At 40.9% G+C, this 20,890-nt stretch overlaps 2 protein-coding genes and 1 pseudogene across 3 annotated transcripts; 1 reads left to right on the plus strand and 2 right to left on the minus strand.

Annotated features, from left to right (window-relative positions):
• Positions 1-1,516: 1,516 nt before the first annotated feature.
• Positions 1,517-10,142, minus strand: LOC108951218 (ADP,ATP carrier protein 1, mitochondrial-like; annotated as a pseudogene).
• A 538-nt stretch (positions 10,143-10,680) lies between these two features.
• LOC135628154 (zinc finger A20 and AN1 domain-containing stress-associated protein 8-like) lies at positions 10,681-12,586 on the plus strand. Of its 2 annotated transcripts, none has more exons than XM_065134644.1 (3): positions 10,681-10,804; positions 10,924-10,992; positions 11,733-12,586. In XM_065134644.1, exon 3 carries the CDS (start codon positions 11,744-11,746, stop codon positions 12,257-12,259), a length of 516 nt encoding a protein of 171 aa, XP_064990716.1. In that variant the 5' UTR covers positions 10,681-10,804; positions 10,924-10,992; positions 11,733-11,743; the 3' UTR covers positions 12,260-12,586. The 2 variants fall into 2 exon arrangements, with proteins under 2 accessions (XP_064990716.1, XP_064990717.1); XM_065134645.1 differs by having other exon boundaries at positions 10,713-10,804; positions 10,927-10,992.
• A 1,489-nt stretch (positions 12,587-14,075) lies between these two features.
• On the minus strand, positions 14,076-18,962 carry LOC135629621 (transcription factor bHLH48-like). The gene is made up of 7 exons (XM_065137251.1): positions 18,245-18,962; positions 18,009-18,164; positions 17,862-17,927; positions 16,645-16,713; positions 16,422-16,496; positions 15,924-16,167; positions 14,076-14,305 (listed from the first exon to the last, which is right to left on the minus strand). Exons 1-7 carry the CDS (start codon positions 18,698-18,700, stop codon positions 14,268-14,270), a joined length of 1,104 nt encoding a protein of 367 aa, XP_064993323.1. The 5' UTR covers positions 18,701-18,962; the 3' UTR covers positions 14,076-14,267.
• Positions 18,963-20,890: the final 1,928 nt, after the last annotated feature.

Here is a 20,890-nt window from a genome sequence, read left to right on the forward strand (position 1 = left end):
TACCATGATGAGTAGTGACATCCAATTAGTTTGTGCTGTTTTCCATGGTCTAAACCATGTTATCTTAAATGTATTTTCACGCTATCTTCTAATTTTTGGCTATAAATGGTTGCAATGTAGATTAGTTAAAATGGTCAGATTGCTGCATAGTAGAGCGTTTTAAGTTTATATGTCAATCTCTCTGGTTGTTTTCGGAACATCATGAATATTTTGGAATGATATGAAGTGCATAGATAGGAATAAAATGTGATTGCATAGGGAATTGTCATTTTAATTGCATCGACGCTTGAAAGATTTCTCAGTAGATTTTATTTATGTGTCGTTCGTCTCTCAGATACAATTAACTTCTCTCAGCACCCAATGCTGGGTTAAAAGTAGTGATCACAACTTTGGTAGTCCTTTAATTTGCTTCACATGGCAGCTAGTTTTGGTTGGTCAATTGAAGTGCCTCTTAATTTGTATCGACCTATTGATTGATAAGTCAAAATGAATAAAAGATCTATCAGGAATTTTTGAAAGACGTTGAAGGTGAGGTTACCGTGTCTCATTGGATAGATAGCTCTGGGCAAGGATGACATGGATAAATTGAGAAATAGTTCAAATTCTTGTCATAGATGTTTGCATTGGTTAGTACGTTGTTGTATAAGTATGTAAGTCTTAGGTTTGAGTTCAAGTGTGAGCATGATATATGAGGTTGCTTGTTCCGAGTGGATTGAGATGGCATTAAATCGTATTAACCTCAGTCTAATTATAACGAGAGATGGTGACTTGTAGGTGAGCTCGCCGTGGAGCAACAGTCATATCATCTCCTCCTCCGTTGAGGAGACCTCAGCTTTTGGAGAAAGCTGTGAGCGTAGCGGAGTCCTACAGACGTAATTAAGCGGTTCAAAAAGATAAAGCCGGAATAAAAGGAAACGGCAAGCAGGCAAAAAGGTGGCAGTCTTTATTCTTGTTCTTGGAAGTAAGAGACCCATCGGTAGGTAGCCCAGCAAATGAATCGATAACAGAAGCCAAAAGCCGAATGTGATCATGTCCTTCCTGCCCGCCGTGGATATGCTCCGTGAGTGCATCTGATGGATCACCATGGGGGCGGTCGGACCCATTCATCAGTTTGGGAAGCAGGTGGTGTAGAGGAAGCCGACGGAGGAGGAGATAAAGATCGTTCCCTGACTCGCTCAGCATTCCGCAGCCCGGTGCCATACTCAGAATAGATTAGTGAGGGAGACGTTGATGCAAACACTTAGAATGTTAGCACAGCAACAGGACTGTTGCATCACTTTGGTGGGTCGAGAACTGCAACGGAGGTGGCGGGCGAGGGGAAACGAGGATTTGCACTCTTTTTATTCTAGTGGGTCCCGGTAGACGTGGCACTCCGGAACCCACGAGAGACCGGTTGTCGAAGCTTCCACGACGCCAAAAAAGCGGGTCGGATCCGATAAGTTTGGGATGGATGCAATGCTTCCTACCCGTGTACTCTTCAACACTCTCTATTGTTGCAGAAATACAACATCACGAGAACATCAAAGATCAACTAAATAACACAAACAACTACCCTAATCATTAAAGAGAATGTCAGATTTGTAGGAGAATCTCCCAGCATAAAATAAATTATTTGAACGCCAAAAAAACAAAAAAGTGAGGTGATGTGATGTTCTGTTACTCATGCACCACCAAAGCCATACTTCTTCCCCAAGACTATCAGCTGCAGCTTATCGTAGCTGGCCAGAACACTGGTACCGGCAATGGCTGGCCAGAACACTGGTACCGGCAATGGCGTGGAGAATATGTTGGTGCCTGCACTTCCTAGTTCTTCAAGATCTGGGGGAAGGCATCCAGGGAGCTCCTGTACTTCAGCCTGTCACGAGGTCATCGTCATCCTTCCGCAGACCGTATCGATGGGGTACGATGCAAGTCTGGCACCGTTGGTGATCACCCAACCTAGGGCAAAGCTAGCAAAGAAACTATCCTGAAATCATCCAAGTTTACATTTCGATTGGATGCCGTTGCCAATGTAAATGCTAACCACATGACACATCTGAATTCTTTTTCGCACAACTACTTGCTGATTGTTAATGATATATTTTTTAAAACAATCTTGAATAACTAACACAAGCCACGTACCTGTAATTTTCCTGCAAGAACCACTGGCTTCAAGGAGTCAACATTCCAAAATAAAGACCACGATATACCATGATTCCGACGCATGAAATATTAAGTCCACGGTAAAGGCCAGCAATGACATCAAATTGCAGTGTCTTCCTGTAAACATCAATGAGGCCATTGAATTGTCTTTCCCCACCCTTTTTACCAGCTTTTGCATCATTTGCCAAACGAGTTCGTGCATAATCCAGTGAGTAGACAAAAGAGCAGAGGAAGCACCAGCTGCACCTCCAGAAGCAAGGTTTCCAGCAAACCATTTCCAGTATCGATCTCTATCTTTCTTGAAATCGAACATTCTCCTGAAGTAATGCTTGAAAGCAAAGTTTAGAGCCTGGGAAAGATAACAAGAGAAGATGTAATAATATCATAGAAAAGAGGAAGACAAAGACTTGACGTACAGATCACAATGCGACCATTAAGCTAAAAGTAAAGAACAGACAACTCCTGAATAAGATCTCGAGAAAAAATAGTAAAAATATGACTTGCGAAGCCACATACTGAAAGAGAACATCAAATACGAGGCAATTTAATATATGAAGAAAAACTACAACAATACAATTTCAATAAACCTTAAAACATAATTGATGTGGACATTGCCACAAGAACATCTATTTAGGAACCTCTAAGGGAGAACAAGAATACAAGTCAGGCACTGGTTATTCAGCTTGCACAAGTCAAGATTAATCATGCAGACCTAGATCACTCGATCACCCACTTGATAAAAGAAAAAATGAAAACTGTTCCTGCAGACAAGTACCCATCAATTGGACAAATCATAAAACAAACCAATCAAGAAACGACACACGAAAAAAATTTATCACCAGGTAAATGATGTCAACAGTAGGTCACATGATCAAGTTGAATCAGATTCATCTATTTCCCTGTGTACGAAAAACAAGGTTGACTACTCCCACTATGCATAGATTCCCCTCCAATGTTGTGATGGAATAACCTGCTATAAATGAATACAAATAGTAATAAATATTTAAAACTCACCTGGGTTGGGAAATTACATATAACATTTGCAGTGTTTCCTCATCACAGTGAGAGAGCACCTTAATCCTTAAATTGTTCGTTTGAAGCAGCTGTGATCCCCTTATAAGGTTCAGAAAGATGATCAGTCTTTACCATCTAGTCCTGGTTTTGGATAAGTTTCACACGCTCAATGGGAGCAGCAGCTGGTTTGGAAACAGCAGCAGAGACTCCACCCATCAGGAAGTCTATTGCAAAACCATTTTCTGAAGGCACATTCCCAAAATTAGGCGATGCAGATCATACCATAGAAAGATCATAGCTGGCTCTGCATCCAGGCATCACTTGAGTTTGAGGTGCACTGTTGATGTAGTTTGCAGCTGTGAAATTTCTCTGGTGTACCAAAGGCATATTGAAGCTGTAACCAGAAGCTTGCATGTCTCGTGAAAAGGTAGAACTAAGACGGAACTGGTCAACAAATTTTGGACCACGGTTGGGATGGTTAATTTCATCAGCCATGGCTCACTTCCAGAAAAGTCTACATGCAGAACAAATAACTATCAGATCAGTAGAAATTGAAAAGATATTGACATTTCATGTGTAACAAAATAAATGATGGCATCCAATGTATACTTAATTTCTGATTTTAGTTTAACTATTTTGTGCCGTGGAAAGCTTGTCATTTCCCATTATTCTAAACTCCATGCTTAGGTGTAAGTCTGTGGATTACATCCTTAGTTGCATAAACTCAAACTGCAACAAAAAATGGTGCAGTTTTCTACTTGTCAACAAGCCTTTCACCTTTAAAACACAACCCTCGTTTGCCCAAAATCACCTTTGCAGTGAACTCAGCACCAGCTGAAGTGGGTTGACATCGTGTTGTGTAAACCCTAGATACGAAATTTAAATGACCAGGCAACAAAGACCATCTTTGGACGGGGTTACAAGACACAGGAATAACAAAAAACAACTTTTGAAAAGTTCATAATGGTCCCATCCAAACAATGAACTATTAATAGATGAGCAAAAAAAAAAAGTCACAACTAAAACTAATATACCAAATATTTATCACGACCAAAGAGCACTGACGACCATTGTTATGAGAAATCATAGGATAAGGACATCATACACATCCGTTAGAGATAAATGAAACTAAGAACTAGAATGTCAATTCTAAAAAGTCGTAAATATTATGGAACCTAAGAAAGAAGAAACATTGTTTCATGTACATTTTTTTTTATTCCTTTCAGCTGCATATGAGACACTTAAAACAAAACAGAAAGTGAAGGGGACAGAGATAGCCGATCCCATCTTCACCTATCAACTCAGAAAACATTACAATGTTTCTCACAAGAATCCAGAGAAGATGGTCCAAGCAAAATACATCAATGCATTAGCTTAATCACGACATACAACTAACAGCATCTAATCATAATCTGAAACGAGGGGCAGCAGAATGAAATATTTGCTTCGCTTGCATTAACATATAGAGGAATAAAGAAAGATTAAGCAACTAAACCGATCAAACAAAATAGATTGCATAAAAATAAGATTTTTGCTCCAATTCTAACGAGAGAGAGACGCAGCAAAATTGGTGCATCGGTGTTCATACTATAATCATACAGAAAACAAAAGGATCACACCGAATGCAAGAAAAGGAAAAAAACTGACGACGACCTCTCCTTATACTACCTCTACAGTGTGGGGATATACAATACCCACCAGAAATCCACGAGATCTTACCACTAGTGCACCCCCGATCGTCAAGCAAAAGAAGAGATCATGACAAATGCACGAAAAGGGCAAAAAATTCCACAACCTCGTTTATACATCTACCCGTCAGAGCGATACGATCTTATAAAACGATGTCGATCGGCTCCAAATCTCGACCAGAAAATAGCAAGAGAGAGAGAGAGAGCAATGGAGTCTTACCCCTCTCGAAATCGGCGACAGGAAACAATCCCTCCTGTCTCCTTCACTCCCTTCTCTCGCTCTCGAGAAACAGCGGATGAGAATGGAAGGACGAGAGAGAGCGAGAGAGAGAGAGGCGAAGCCGGCGGAGGGCTCCGGCGTGCGTATATATATCACCAGAGCGTAGGGTTTCTAAACCGCGTCGGTCCGGCGAATGACCGACCGCATAGAAAACTCGTAAGCGAGGTGCGTGGCTAGATTTGATCTTGACGCTCGATCTGATTTCCAACGGTGGATGTCGTCCCACACAAAACTTACTGACGTGTCGCATTCGATCGTCATCTTGGAAGTTAATTAATTAACATGAGATTATTCGACCCAAACTCCGAACCGATTTAATTGAGTTTAATTAGAGCATAGAAAGAGATTAGGGCATAATTTTGGCATAATAACATCTCACCCAACTCTTCCTTTCAAAAGGACTACCAACAATTTTGTACACGTCACAACCGACTTTTTTTGGCCATCACATAGATAGCTTTTAGTTTTATTTTCTTTCTTTGTTGGGTGATTTTGATTTAATATTCAACATTGGACACTAATTTTGTGTGTTATCATTACAAAAAGAAACCCGACCACTTAAGGGTTAAATCGCCTATAAAAAAACATTTTTTGATAGAGAAGACCATTAAAAGATAGTACGATTGCAAAAAGTCAAACACACACCTCTTATTATTTGCAGCTGTGAACACGTACATAAGGTTGCAGGTTGGAGTATATAATTGGAGGCACGATAATGTCAACCCACATGCTAATCCACAAAGAATTAGTCAACCCCGTTTCCCACGTCGATGTAATCGACATGCAACCCACCATGTCATGACCAATGACCATTTCTTTGCCCAAAAATAAAATTGGAATTCTTTTTGAGTTAAAAGTAGCAAAGATGAAATTTATAACAATCTGAAAAACAAAAATCAACTAAGCTAACTAGCATCATAAAAATAATTCTTAACTCAATTTAAGGATGATGAACTATATGATCTTATTATCCTAATTGATGATAAGATTTTGTATCTTTGAAAAGATCAATTAAAATGGATGTAAATTCATAGAGATTGATTTTGAAAGATGCCAATCAATTTTAATGATAGATCTCCACCAAACCTCATAAATGTAACAATTGCTGACCCTAACAGCCTCGATTTAAGCTTTATTGTACTACAATTGAACTTCTAATTGATGTACTTTTGCAAAAGAGAAAAGTCAACGAGGAGGCTTTGCTAATTATTACTTGATTTAATTTATGATAAGCTGCATAGTAATAATATAATAATCTGTCCTACCTAAAATTTTCTTACTTGATCTAACATATGGTAAGCTGACCACAACAATATACAGTATTTTTACAAAAGCACAAAAGTCAACACAGAGTATTTCTATTTATTACTTGATTTAATTAATGATAAGCTGCATTAAATAATAATAATAACATAATATTATGTCCTACCTAATTTTTTTTTTACTTGATTTAATACATGGGAAGCTGATCACAACAATATAATATTCTCTGTCCTACCTAATCTTTTCTTACAGAAGGTTGGGGAACCCGAACAAACACTATAAATCTCCCCCCTCTCCATCTGCAGAGGCAGATAAAAGGGGGGCACGGTAGACTTCATCAATGGAGACGAAGAAGCTGGTAGCCTGCTTCGCCGCCCTCATCGTTGCTGCTGCCTCCGCCACCACAGTGTTGGCTCATGAAGGCCACGACCACGGTGCACCTGAGGCATCTCCCCCATCACCAAGTGCAGCATTTGTGCCAGTCCCAGCCCTGATGACGCTGGTTGCAGCATCCCTCCTTTCCTTTGTGGCCTCCTACTTCAACTAAATACTTGTTGTGGCATATGTACATGGAAAGAGTGCAATTCTTTCATGTTTGTTTCTTCTTTCTACATCTCTTGGTCGGTTTCCACCAGTCTTGGATTGCCTACTGTCTTCTTGGTTTTACTTCATCTTCCATTGTAATGTGATGCAACTATGTTAAATGAATGACCATCCTGTTCCAATGTATATGTTCAGACGATGCAACCACAGAAGTAGTGTTCTTCCTATTCCATGTTTCCTATTTTCTTCCGGATCACCTGGCTAAATTACCATATACATATCTAAGTTTCTTCAGTGAAATGGCTACTTGATGGTTAAAATACTGTGTGCATCTACAGGTGAGGACAAAGCTACTCGGAATTATCGTAGTACTTAAATCATGTAAGAATCGACGTATAAAGGCATGGTTACGAGTTATAGCAACAATCAAACCATGTAAGAATTGATGTATAAAGGCATGGTTATGAGATATAGCATGTAAGACTTGATGTATACAGGCATGGCTACGAGATATAGCGACAACAAAACTATGTAATAGCTGATGTATAAACTATGAAATATATCAACAAGGAAACTATGAACATAAGATTCTTCCTCATTTATAAAACCTAATACTACAGAGAACCAAAGGCTTCATGTGATCACCATGCAGATAATTCTATTAATTCAATGTAAGTCTCTAACAAAAACTTTCTCAACATACCAATGCTTTCGCTTCCTGACCTGCCAAAGAGAGAGCAGAGCCAAACTGCACCCTTATCTGTTTCTTGTTCTCTAGACCTAAAAAATTTGTCAAAATGATGCTTCAGTCAGGAGAAAACATGTTGCATTAATTGATGGACATGTTTTGAGAAAACTACTCCTGCCTACTAACTACTGGATTGGATGGAGTTTCTCTTTCAGATGCTTTATTGGACCATTCTTGATAAGCCTTATCTGTCTTCAACTCTCCTACAAAATAAAAAAGAAATATCTTTGCGTCAACATAAGCAGCCTCTTGATGGAAATATTGCATTCATCACAAGGATTTTCAAACAAGGTTTCTGATTATATCATTCATCATCAAAGTAACAAACTGTCAACATGAGCATGAATGCAATTCCATCAGAGGGATATAATTAATAATACTGTAACTAATATGTAAACAGATAAATAAGTATAATTTTTTTGGGGGGATAGTAAGGACTGGCTAAGAAATCCTTAATTACATGTTTAATTCTTCACAAACTACAACTGACATAATGGGTTTCTGAATGAGAACAACAAACATACCTCTCCTTCAATTATTGCCTCATCAATTATATCCTTATAGCAGCGTGAATCCAGCTTTGGATCAGAATTAAACATCAAAAGAAAAAAGCCTGAATCCAAGAGGTAAATAGTTGGAGATTCATATTCAGGAATTTACTAGTTGTATTATCACTATTGTATCAGGTTGTGAATAAATTATACGCTAAAGTCTATACCTTCACATTACTATGGTAAAACAAAACCCAGAAACATACATCAGGCACTGAAATCCAAGTATTTGAAGTCAAATAAAAGATGCACTTTTGATGTACCTATTCATAGTTGCACATGAATGCCACACATAGGTACTTCAAATCATCTTCTTCCAAATCTGATTCTCTGTAGTTAGCCCTGAAAGATAAGACAAACGATTGGATTTCTTTTGCAACAGTTGGAATATTTGTTTTGCATCCTCAAAAAATATGACAACAGTCCAGATCTGAAATTATGTGTTTCGACCACAAGATCCACATCTCAATATAGTAGCACATATTAATCCGAGATTTTCCTTCTATCAATTTTGTACTAAAAGATACATAAAAATTAAACACAAATAGATACCATAATAGAACTATGTCACATCAACTGGGTCTTTAGAGTGATCGCCATGCAAATCTACACAAGTGACCATTGGATATGCAAAATTATGTGAAATCATACGCTTAAGGGTATAAAGATGCTTTCAAAAGGAAGAAACAAAAGAGAAAATAGACCATCTTTAAGCAAACATGTGAAGCAAAGAAACAAATAGGAAAACCAAAGTACTTTAGAAGCTCCTTCTTGAACTAAATAGTCCCCATTAAAGGAGAAGTGGCAATCTCAATGACAAATTTGTACACTAATCGTTTTAAAGGCTCAAGACAGCAAGCTGGTAAATTTAAAATACTCAGAACTGCTTCATAATAGTTATTATCACTAAACAATGAAGTGCATTGCTCTAGAAATTACAGGATAATCACAGATGATCTTGATTATCCTTCAAGAATCTGAAAGATGTTTGATGGAAAAGAAAGTTCCACCACAAACATCAAGAACATGCACTTCATTGAAATCATGAAGGATGAAGCTGAAGCTGTCGAAAGTTGTCTTGAACAATGACACGTACCGATAGAATGAAAACTGCTTTGCTTTACGGTAATTGGCAAGACCTATGTTGGCTACAAAATGTTGTCAATAAAGGATCAGGAGGAGCTTGCATAGAATGAGGTGGAGCAGTTTACAACAAGAAGAAGAAACATATATCCTTTGTGTTCATCTGATCACTCGCACATGAACCTTGCGTTTCAAAATTAAGGCCCTATTATTTAGTATCCCGACTAACTCATTAAAAATGGAAGCTTGCTGACAGTGGAGCTCAAATTTCATTCTTCCAATATATATGATTCATACATTCGTTTGTCCAATCCAAAGTCTGCAAACACTACCATTATCATCTGACGCAGCTAACCACCAGTCCAAGAAACTCTGAACACACTGAATTTTCCAGAAACCAAAAAAGGCAAGCCAACAAAATTTCCAAGAAGAACGCATTCGAGCGCCTAAATTCTACAAGCCCGACCTTTTATAGACTCAGATGCGCAACTCCAGCCACCCCAACAATTTCAGAAGCCAAGGATAGCCGGGATCACTAAGTGAGCTACGAAACAGAGGAAGCCGAGCACAACATCCAAACCCATTTCAAAATTACAAGATCTAACAAACGAGACATAAAAATTTACGGCTTTTGGATGGATCGTAGAAGAAGTGAGAAGGTCAGGGGAATATGGGTGAAAGGATACCTTGTACAAACTCGTCGTCGGACGAGGAGGAGGAGCATTCATAGGCACCTAGAGTTTCTTTCCCCATCTTCTTCTGCGTTACCCTTGGCGCTCTCTTCCACAACCCTATATTTCTCCTCCTCCCCGTCTCGCTCGGGCGGAAAGTCCAACCGACCGAAGAGCGAGGGGCAATTGCGGGTTCTCTCTGGGCCCAATACGGCCCATGAAGAGCCTTTACCTTTTGAGACGCAAAGACACTGAGAGATGCTACTGATGGGTCTCTGTCGGCCCAATGCGGCCCATAAAGGGCCTATACCTATCGAGATGCGAACACACTGAACAGGCCGATGGAGCGGAAGGACACCTTCCTACTGGTGGCTAGCGCAGTCTCCAGCGGGTCCCGCGGAGTTCTGCCAGTGGGAATCGCAACTTCCCTGGCCGGTCGCTCTCCCGAGACAGGTAGGCTTGACCGGGTCTAAGCTGGCGCGCCTGGAGCCGTCGGGAAACGCCACGTATCACAATCCTTCATTTTAGAGAGGTGTACGCATAGAGAAGTGTATGCGGGAACGCCTTCTCGCCGCCCATGTGTCAAATCATGCGATGACATCGACTTCGTGATGGGAATCGGACGGTTGAAAATCTGCCACGCATACAATCTCGAGAGCGAAGAGGGAGAAGGCGTCGTATGGACGACACGTAAGCCGACTAAGTAATTAATGCCTTCCTCTCCGGGCTCTTCTTTGGCCCTTTCCATCTCTTCCCTCTCACAACTCTCCTTTGGCAGTCCTCGATTCGAGGAGGATTGGGAGGCGATTTCCGGCCTTAAGGTTAGGGCTTCGGTTCCCTTCTACTATACCTGATCTATTTCTGTTCTCGTTCTTAAACCAGTGGGCGGAGTATTTGCAATCCGTTCGCTTATTCGACTTCTACTCTTCTTTCTTTCCAGCAGGGATCGCCAAGCGGTTTGAACGGCGGAGATCTCCGCAGAAGAATCTTGACGAGGGCCGTCAAAAAGGTGCTTTTTTTTTTCTTCCTCATGTTTGAGGGGAGTCAGGGTTGGGCTTGGATTTGTTAATGATGTTGATTCCTACCTGATCGAGGGTTTTATTTTTAGGTTGAAATGTTCTTTTTATGTTTATTGCTTGGCGTATTGTGAAGGGAAAATTCTCGAATCGATAATAGAGAAGATGATTCTTTGCTCATGAGTCGTTATCGTTGTTTTTTTCCAAAGATCATGGTAAACTTTGATTTATTTGGATATCAAGAAATAAAGGCAAGAGATTTGTAGCAAAGCTATGATTTTTTTTCGCTGTTATGATTGAAAATAGAAAGATTTTTATGAACGTTCATTTCTCCCTTTTGGTTTGTTGTTTATGATGAGTTTGGGGATTAATTTGAGGTCATAGGCTTTGAATAGTCGCCACTTCTGTGTACCCGTCCGTCTTTTTTCCCTATGTTCTTTTTTTCAACGCTAGATCGACATAGATAGATGTCTTCTATAATTGAGAAGGAGAGAGACAGAGAGATTAAAGTAGCTTTTTTTTTTTTACACTGTTCCCATTTGTAGGAAAATTATTATTCTTTTTTATTTTTGTTGGTTTTCTGGGTCAGATTGAGCATATAGGTTATGAAGTACTATGGAGTTTATGGTCGTAAATTGGTGTGAGTAATAGAGTTATTAGATTTTCTATGCACTAGATTTAAATTGTCATGTAAATGACTTTCTTGTTCTCGGCTGATGTTAATGTGATACAGGAGAGTTAGCAATGGAGCATGATGAGACAGGATGCCAAGCCCGTGAAGGACCAATCCTTTGCATCAACAACTGTGGTTTCTTTGGAAGTGCGGCAACCATGAACATGTGCTCCAAGTGCCACAAGGAGATGATTCAGAAGCAGGAACGGGCCAAGATGGCAGCATCCTCGATCGACAGTCTTGTGAACGGCAGCAGCAGTGGTAGCGGAAAAGAGCATGTTGTGTCTGGGAATGCTGATGTAGCTGTTGTCTCTGTGGAGCCTAAGATGATTTCAGCACAGACGTCTAATGCTTCAGGCTTGACCGAAGCTGGAGAAGCAAAGGCAAAGGAGGGCCCAAACAGGTGTGGCACTTGTAGGAAACGGGTTGGTCTGACTGGCTTCAGTTGTCGGTGTGGGAACCTTTTCTGCACTGTGCACCGCTATTCGGATAAGCATGACTGCCCATTCGATTACCGAAAGGCAGCGCAGGATGCTATTGCCAAAGCAAACCCTGTCGTTAAGGCTGAAAAGCTTGACAAGATTTAGAGCTATGGGGTGAAGCTTAACGAACTCTGGTCCAATGATCTCGACATTATCATGCCTTTTCTTTCACTCAGCTGGTTCTTGGTGTCCTTTGATGCTATAAATGGCTGGATCACCGATGCATAGGGCATCCTTACAGCTTCATGAACTCTATTTTGTTGGTTGGAAAAGGTCTCCATGTTGGTTCTGCTGCATAAACTTTAATATGTGCTGCTTTGGTGGTTCTGTCGTCTAATGCTTCAATTAGGTTTGTTTCTGACTTGGTTGTCATGATACATTCTATGGACGGTAGTAATAATCAAATAGTGCATGGATTCATGTCAAAAGTCATATATTTGTTTCATCTTATCAAGATAGACTGCATGCTTCAATTCTGCAAAAGCCAAATCTGCATGTCATCCTTTCCTCTGCTGATGGGAATTGATCTTTGTAGAAATAGCCTTTGGAACAAGTGTTGCTATGGTATATTAGCAAAGTATTTGTAGTATTTCTTTATTTACCTTTTCCCTGATTACTCTTTTTGTGTTGCGATGTTTGTGTTAATGCCTCTATCTGGAAATTCATCCACCTTGAACTTTTTCTTTTGCTTTATATTCTTTTATATAAATTCATTTACCTATGAACATTGAGACAATGTATAACCCCACTTGTGTGTATTGCATGATAAGTGTCATATATGGAGTCTTTTCGACAATACTTGATTTGATTAATTCCATGTTCAAGGTACAGACTCTGAACTTTGGGTGTTGTGATATCAGCAGGTGTAAGAATTACCAAAGGATGATACATAAGTTCAATAGTTCCTCCCTGCACCCCTCCACCTCTTTCTCTTACCATATTCCTATGTTTATTGACGTTAGTACTATAGAAGAATGAAGCAGTTTTTCCTCTCATGTTGTGCTACTGTGTTAAGGCTCTCAAAAAGTTGAAGTTTGCGTTGTTAATCTGACATGTTTATAGGCAGTGTTGTTGTTAGTCCATGATTAGCAGATGTGGTTTTATGTCAATAATTGTTACCATCAGCATGGTACATGAACTGCATTTTATATCATTTCTGTGGTAAACGAGTTGTTTGTATCAGCAGTTTCTTTGTTGTTATCTTTGGTCCTACAGCATGTGTTTGTATTGCTTCCCTTTTATGATGTGGTGGTGTGAATTTTCTTTGGTAATCTCACATATCATATCCTCTGAAGTTGAGGTGTGGCTTTTGGAAAGGGAGTGATGTTGATACAGAAGTTGCTACTAGCATACTATCAGCAAATGACTGTATAAGCAACTCTAAATGAAGTGGTATATGATAGCTGATGCTATTGGTGGGTACACGAACTACACAGTGTATTTGGTGTCGCAATGAGATTGTTCCTTTGTGATAAAGATGATTTGAGTTTTGAGTTATAGAAATAACCTTTCTCTAATCTATATCAGTTTTGTTAACAAGGTATCTTTTTATTTTTCCCTCTTTTATCTACTTCAAGTTATTAAGGCAGTGTTCCTTGGATCCTACGGCGATCTTCTTCGGTCCTAAGTAATAAGATATATTGAAAGATGTTTTGAATCTTTTTTAATCTTTAATAAGTGGGTTTGATCCATCACTATCAAACCAATCTTTTTAAGGTATATTGAAATCTAAAGTTATTGATATAATGCAGCGTGCATCAAGTTTCTATAGCAGTTTGAAACATGAGTGTCTGGGAAACAAAGTTCAATATATATTGAATTGATTCTGTATTAAAACGTATTAAACAAAAGTGATTTGGAACCGTGATCTCGTTTATAAAATGGTGACCTGAACCACTTAAATCAAACGGCTGCTGCTTGCTTAGATAGGAACATTAAGATTTATTATATACGCATACTATATGAGGAATTAGGGTATCATGCTCTACAGATTAATGATCAGAGAGACGGTAATGCAAGGAATACGTCCACTCGACTCATCCTAACAATATATTAGATCTGCGCTGTGCATACAGGTGTTATGATAGTACGAAAGCACCACCAATGCTGCAGTTTAGAGTTCCGTCTTCAGTCGGTTTGAATTTAGTGGCACTACAGAAACAAAAAAGCAACCAATGTGGAGAGGTCAGAAAATATTTATGCTTACATAAGGATGATAATTAAGACGTGCATAAAGGTTAAAAAAGTAATAGAATCGTGTTCATGACTACATAGGTCTCTACAAACACAGCTTTCATGAAGATATGGGTTTTTACAACAAAATGGCAGCAATCATGAAGATAGTGGAGTTGGGTCCATCACAAAGACATACAAATATAAGTATTTTACCAAGAGGCTTTTCCATCATTAAGCATCAGGATACAAGCAATACACCAACCACTCAGTCCTTCATTCTTTAACCTTAAAAGATGTTTTTTAGAAGCAACTAGGTTAAATATAGCTACATGCCTTCTTAAAACAGCATAATACTATTACTTAGCCAACACCATCAACAATCAAGTGCAGTAATACAGTAAAAAGCGCTTTTCTATCCGGTTAGTGAAATAGCTTCAGCCAGCAGTCATTATAACTAGCATGTATCAACATTAAGGGTTTTCTTTTCCAGTTGATATTAAACACATACAAAAGGACAAGGACACAGTTGTCTCTGAATCCATATGACCACATGTCATATTCTTGGGATTCGTCAAATAATTTTCGGTGAGCAAAATTATTTAAACTCTAAGTCGAAAGTTATTACTGGCAGAAGTAGCTGAATTACACCATCTTATATGTTACAACTTGTAAACCAGAATATTTAAGCCATTCTTGATCTTTGCAAAGTTCTTAAGAGTGCCTACTGTTGAACAAGCATGTTCGATAAGCGGTAAAAACATTATCACCCTCAATGTTCGATTCAAACAGTCTCAAAAGTATAACAGTAGATAGTTTGAATTTGCCAATAGGCCTTAAAGTTTTGCCAAGAATGTCAAAAGAACTTGAGTTCTAACATTCTCAATAGAACATGAGCTGTTCCTCAGCTAGACAGCTGCATCACTACTGGCAGAGACCAACGAACAGTGTACATCTTCAAGATCACATGGAAATTAAGTGAAAGTCCAATGTGTATGTGTCCTTGACGACAAAGTAAATAAAGGAAAATAACTAGCAAAGTTTGACACGGAAATGAACCAACAAACTGGCAATGCTGCTGTCATCCACTTGACCCGAAAAGATCGAACCCAATGAGCCTTTTACGGTACCGATAGTCAACTTATGAGGTAGGAACAGGAAAAAGAAAACCGACTTCGCGGACGACAATTTTTTGCCCAACGGCCAGGATCGACAAAGACAAAAGATAGTTGTACAAAGTGAGTGATGGAGGAAATCTACGCCAAAGGAACCATTGGGACCAGGTCAGAACTAGGTGAGGGCGGGGGTAGAGAAATTAAAAAAGAGGAGGCCCTCATTGCCTGAAGTAATTATTTATAGTTTTGGGCCCGGCAATGCCACCCGATTCCAACAGGAGCATTGAGGATTCACCCAAAAAAAAAAATCTTTACTTTGTCCTCCCCAAATTTTTTCCTTAGAACTCAGAATCCACTCTGACACGTTTTAAACTTCTAGCTCTATAAGAATTTAAAGCCCATGGATACTCTAATTTGTGAATGTTACACATGTGCCAAGCATACGAACACCGGTAACAGTAAGAGGAAGGTAGGAGGATTACCGGAACTGGCAGGGTCATAACCAACAAGTGAGATCGCAGGGCTAAGGAGGAAGTGGGGATGTGCGGCGCCATTGTTCTCCCACACCGTCGACGATTGCTGAGGGTGCACCACATCGAGGTGCCAAATCTGCGGCGGCGCCGGCATCCGCCGTATTGCGCCAGTGGATGCGGCCGTGTCTGACGCCCACATGGCGGGGTCCGAGGCCCCTCCGCCACACCCGCTGGCCACCGCCAGCGGTCCACACTGCCATTAACGACAACGTTTCACGTCAAATCAACTCGATTCCCGTCTCAGGACGTACCACGATGGTACACCCATCAGCATATAGTGAGGCATTACAGCGATCGAGCATTTAATACACCACATACGGAACTCACAACATCATGTCGCGATCAAAAGGTTTGAGCGCACACAACGTGGCAGAATTATATTCTATATGTGGCCTTTATCGCATGATATTCAGAGAAAGAAGACGGGAACGAAGAACGAGGCGTTACCTCTGCCGATAGTATGTGGTCGAGGCCGCTAAAGTCGATCCTTGGGTTGACCGCCGCTAGTTTCATCGAGAGGAACTGCGAAGCACGGTGGAGAAATCGGTGACGTTATTGCTTACAATTGTTCTACAAGCGTGGGGCTTTTTGGTAAATCTGCGACTGACATTATTGAGAGAGAGAGAGAGAGAGAGAGAGAGGGGCGGTAGTGGTGGGGCAAGTGGCGCACCTCGACTTGTCTTTGCAGAGACTGGACATGGTTGATAATTTCATCGAGCACCAATGCCGTACCTGTTATCTGCGTCACAAGACAGCGCAATAAGATTAGATAATGCACTTTCAAGTCCTCTTTCTGCCACCGGGCGTCATATCAGTAGGCAAGAGCAGAGTGTGATTCTCCTGGAAAGAATAGCTAATCAATCATAAGCAACAATTTGGATGAGTTATTACTGTAGCTGATGCTCCTCCGCTGTCATGCGCATATTTTAATGTAGCTGTCTGTATCTGTTGCGTCTGTCACCGAAAAGATGAACCTTTCCGAGGCCTCAAAAGACCACTCGAATTGCCCCAATCACATCCTGTCCTCCATCTCCTTCCAACGTATCCTTCAGAGCCACTAGAGACGAGTGCCGGATCTTTCTACCCGATTACCCGCATCCGAGGATTTTTCTCTAATCGATCATTTACTTCTATTTTTAAACCATTGCATATAAGATTTTAATTCATACACAAAGGAATTTTACCTCTTAATGATTTTCATGAAATATATTCTAATTAAGATAAACTTTGATCTATGAAAATATGCTTTAGCAGACCTTCTAAGAGAATCAAAATTTTTGAAAAATAATCCATATAAAAATCTTGATTTCTCTTTTATCCTTATTCTTTCACATAACTTACTTATATAAATAACATTGATTCTAAAGAGAGATCAAGTATGTCTTTCATCAAGACATCCAGACTCTTACACACCGTGAAAGAATATATATTTAAAAATATTAATAGATATAACAATTCAAATAAAATATCTCAATTTCATCAATCGATAGGATTTTAATAATTTATTATTTTTAAAATATCATATGAAATCTAAATACTTTAACTTTATTTTCTATAGTAATTAAAAAAATGAGTCCACGATGATCGGCCCTACCGGGTCGGATGAGATAGGGATCTTTATACCGAGATCCGACAAGGGCTAATCCCACTAGGCGGGGGACCCAACTTAGAGGACAAGACGAGGACACGCTGTTGGGTAAGCCAACCCAGATCCAAATCATTTGGCACTTAAATGGTCAATCGTGGACCCAACACCCCATAAGCTTCATTAATACAAAAAGGTTTAGAACTAGGATGTATTTATTTAATAACTTAATTAAGGCATGGGGAGCAGCATTGCTACTGCTAATCATATCTAACAAGCCAATGATTGAGGTAATTACCAACCTTGCTGCAGCCCGGGACCAGCTCCTGCAGAAGCTTCATCCGCGCATTTATTTTTTCCCTCCGCGCCTACAATAAATTAAAATATAATATAAAATATTACATACAATAAATTAATGGATTATTTAGCAGCTAATCGAGCAGGATTACCCTCTCCGCCAAGCTGTGGCTATCGGTGGCTTGTCCTCGACGAGCACGGACGTGAACGTAAGGGAGCATGTCGCCGCTGGTGTTCTCCTCAGCAGCGGGCTTCGCCGCAGAGGTATTCTCCTCCGCGCTCTTGCTCTTCTTCGCGACGGCCTTCGCCTGCGTAACGAAAGAGAGATTAGGTAAGGAGGAAGGTTATCTTACCGGGATAGGAAACCCCAACAGGGTCGCCGGCTTACCTTGCTCTTCTCGCACTCCTTCCTCTTCGACGGCCGCCGAGGCTTCCCGGCGGGGGCCGGGAGGGTCGGCGGCGAATCGGAGTCCGGGGGCTCTGCCTTGAGTCCAGGCGAGAGACCCCCGCCGGAGCTCGACGCCGGGGAGTCGTCGGTGGCGAAGACCGAGAACCTGGCGGCGCGCTCCACGAAGGTGGAGGAGCAACCGAACGGGAGACGGAGAGTATCCGTCGCGGCGGAGGCGGGGGGCTCACCGGGCCCTGGATGGTGGAGGAGCTCCACGGCCTGGTTGGCGGGGAGGCCGAGGAGCGCAGTGAAGGAGCCGCCAGCCGCCGATGAGGCGTCGAAGCTCGGGTCGATGAGGCTCTGGATCTCCTCCTCGAAGCGAAGCGACTCGGCGATTTCCGGCGTGTAAGTGCCGGAATTCCCGGATCCAACGCCGGAGCTCCCCCTTGGCTCCATCAATCGCCTCCGAACAAAGCAGCTCACCACGAATCACAACCCAATTCGTCGATTCCCCCACAAAATACCTCCTGAAATCCCCAAACCGTGCCAATCGCTCAAGATCGTCGCCTCTGCTCTCCCGATCGAAGCCCTAAAGACGCTCTCGAAGCCATCGATGGCTCGAAATTCAAACGGGGGTTCGTTGGATGGGGGAATCACGGCGGAGCCGATCGAAGCGGGAAGAGGAAACGAAAGGGGAAGCGTTTAGTGAAGGCAATGGATCGTTATATAGAGCTCGCCCACATCTCTCTATCCTCCTTTACATTTTTTTCTTATATAGCGTATATATTTAATTTGCAGCGGTTTAAACCGTATTGCAGAAGAGGATGTGCTCACCGTCGAGTGAGAGGGATATCACACTCAGGAAGTTAGAAGCCGCGTGGTTTTTTCAAGGTAACCTCACCGGAGGTTCGGTGGGTAGCGGAAGGGGGAAACAGACGACGCCACACGAAGTCGCGTACCCAATGCCTTTGCCGTAGGGCCCCAGCGAGTACTCTACTGTGGTCGTCACGTATACGTACATTCTTACGCGGAGTAGTACGGGAGGGGGAATCGGGTACGGTATACAGAGATGTTGCAGGGACTCATCTCCATTAAAGAATGGAAAGGGGAAGATACGAAGAGAAGAATAGCCGACAGCTTTTCTTCCATCGAGGCCTCGACACGTTGTCCCCCGTGCACAGATATTAGCAATGTGACGCAAGAAGCTTCTGCGGACAAGTCGTCAGCCATTTCAAGTGCCTTTTCGAGTGCATTTCTCCTTTGTTATTTACGAGTAGAAAAATATTCTATGAATAATTGATGAATAAATATATTTTTTTAAAGATAAATGATGACTTAACGAACGTTATTACCTTGCTTTATTATTTTTCTAATTGATTAGTATCATAGCCTTGATGCCATTGATCAAAAGTCAACACGGTTTAATCGAAGGTATAAAGTCGTCCAGATGACCCTAACGATGATCTGATAAGGCAATTGACATAACATCGAGTATCCAAGATGATTTAGAGGTAGTTTTAAAGGAGTCCTTGACTTCCCGAAGTGGTCTCGAGGTTGATCCGATGTGGGTTCTAGTCTCCTCGAGGGTCATACACGAAGGTCAACGTTGGGAGGGATTTTCTAACCCAACTTCTTCGATGTCAATATCATGGAGTTATGAGAGTGAAATGGCTTGCAATGAGAGAAGTCTGACCCCATAAACGCTATAGAGAGTTATGTGAGGGGGGGGGGGGGGGGTCCACTCATAATCATCACAATGCCCTCATTTTGTTATTTGTCCATGTGGACAATTGGTTCATATGATCATCTACGATTTGTCGTCCATAGAGAACAACAAAAAAGGGGGAGTTGATCTGATCGGTCACCCGAGGACCGTTGCCCACGACGACCAACAATGTTAGCTCGTATGACTCCTTGTAACCTGTCATTTGCAAAGGTCGACATAATGGGGGTGTCGATCTGATCGATCGATCGCTCGAAGACCACAACCTCTGGCGACCACTAGGGTTAGCTCATACGACTTCTCGTGGACTATTATCCATGACGACTATCAATTTGTTGCCAGGGATGATCTAGCCTTCATCCACCACATCCACTCCTTTATGATAGTCAATTGACGAGTTATGAATGGCATCATAATATACCATATCAATTATATTAATTAAAAATATTTATTGCATCATTAAATTTAGCTTTTGATTAATTTATATATATATATATATATATATATATATATATATATAATTAGGATTCGAATTCGAGCTATTAGATAATTAGTTGAATTGTAAATTAAGGTAAAGAATTTACTTGAAAAAATACCTATAAAAAAAGTAGAAATTAGGAAACTTTGAGCATGACAATGTAGTGCATCAAACAGTGGTAACTAAAATGCACATCCCCTCCTTTCGTTGAGTGAATTCAGCAGTCTGTGATGATACCAACTTAGGCCAGAAATCAATACAATTTAACCCTCAAAACCGAGTTTAGGAGGATTGGCGTTGTCCCTCCATTTAATTCTTCGACTGAGACTTCATTGAGGGTGATGGGCTGATGGAAACCTTTTCCTACAGCAGTGGGTCGCTCAATGTATGATATCTTCAAAGGAGGAGCTCTTGGAAGTGTGTGAAAGGTTAGGAAGACCTTTCC

Source organism: Musa acuminata, chromosome BXJ3-1 (assembly GCF_036884655.1).
Source record: "Musa acuminata AAA Group cultivar baxijiao chromosome BXJ3-1, Cavendish_Baxijiao_AAA, whole genome shotgun sequence".
Lineage (NCBI taxonomy): Eukaryota > Viridiplantae > Streptophyta > Magnoliopsida > Zingiberales > Musaceae > Musa > Musa acuminata.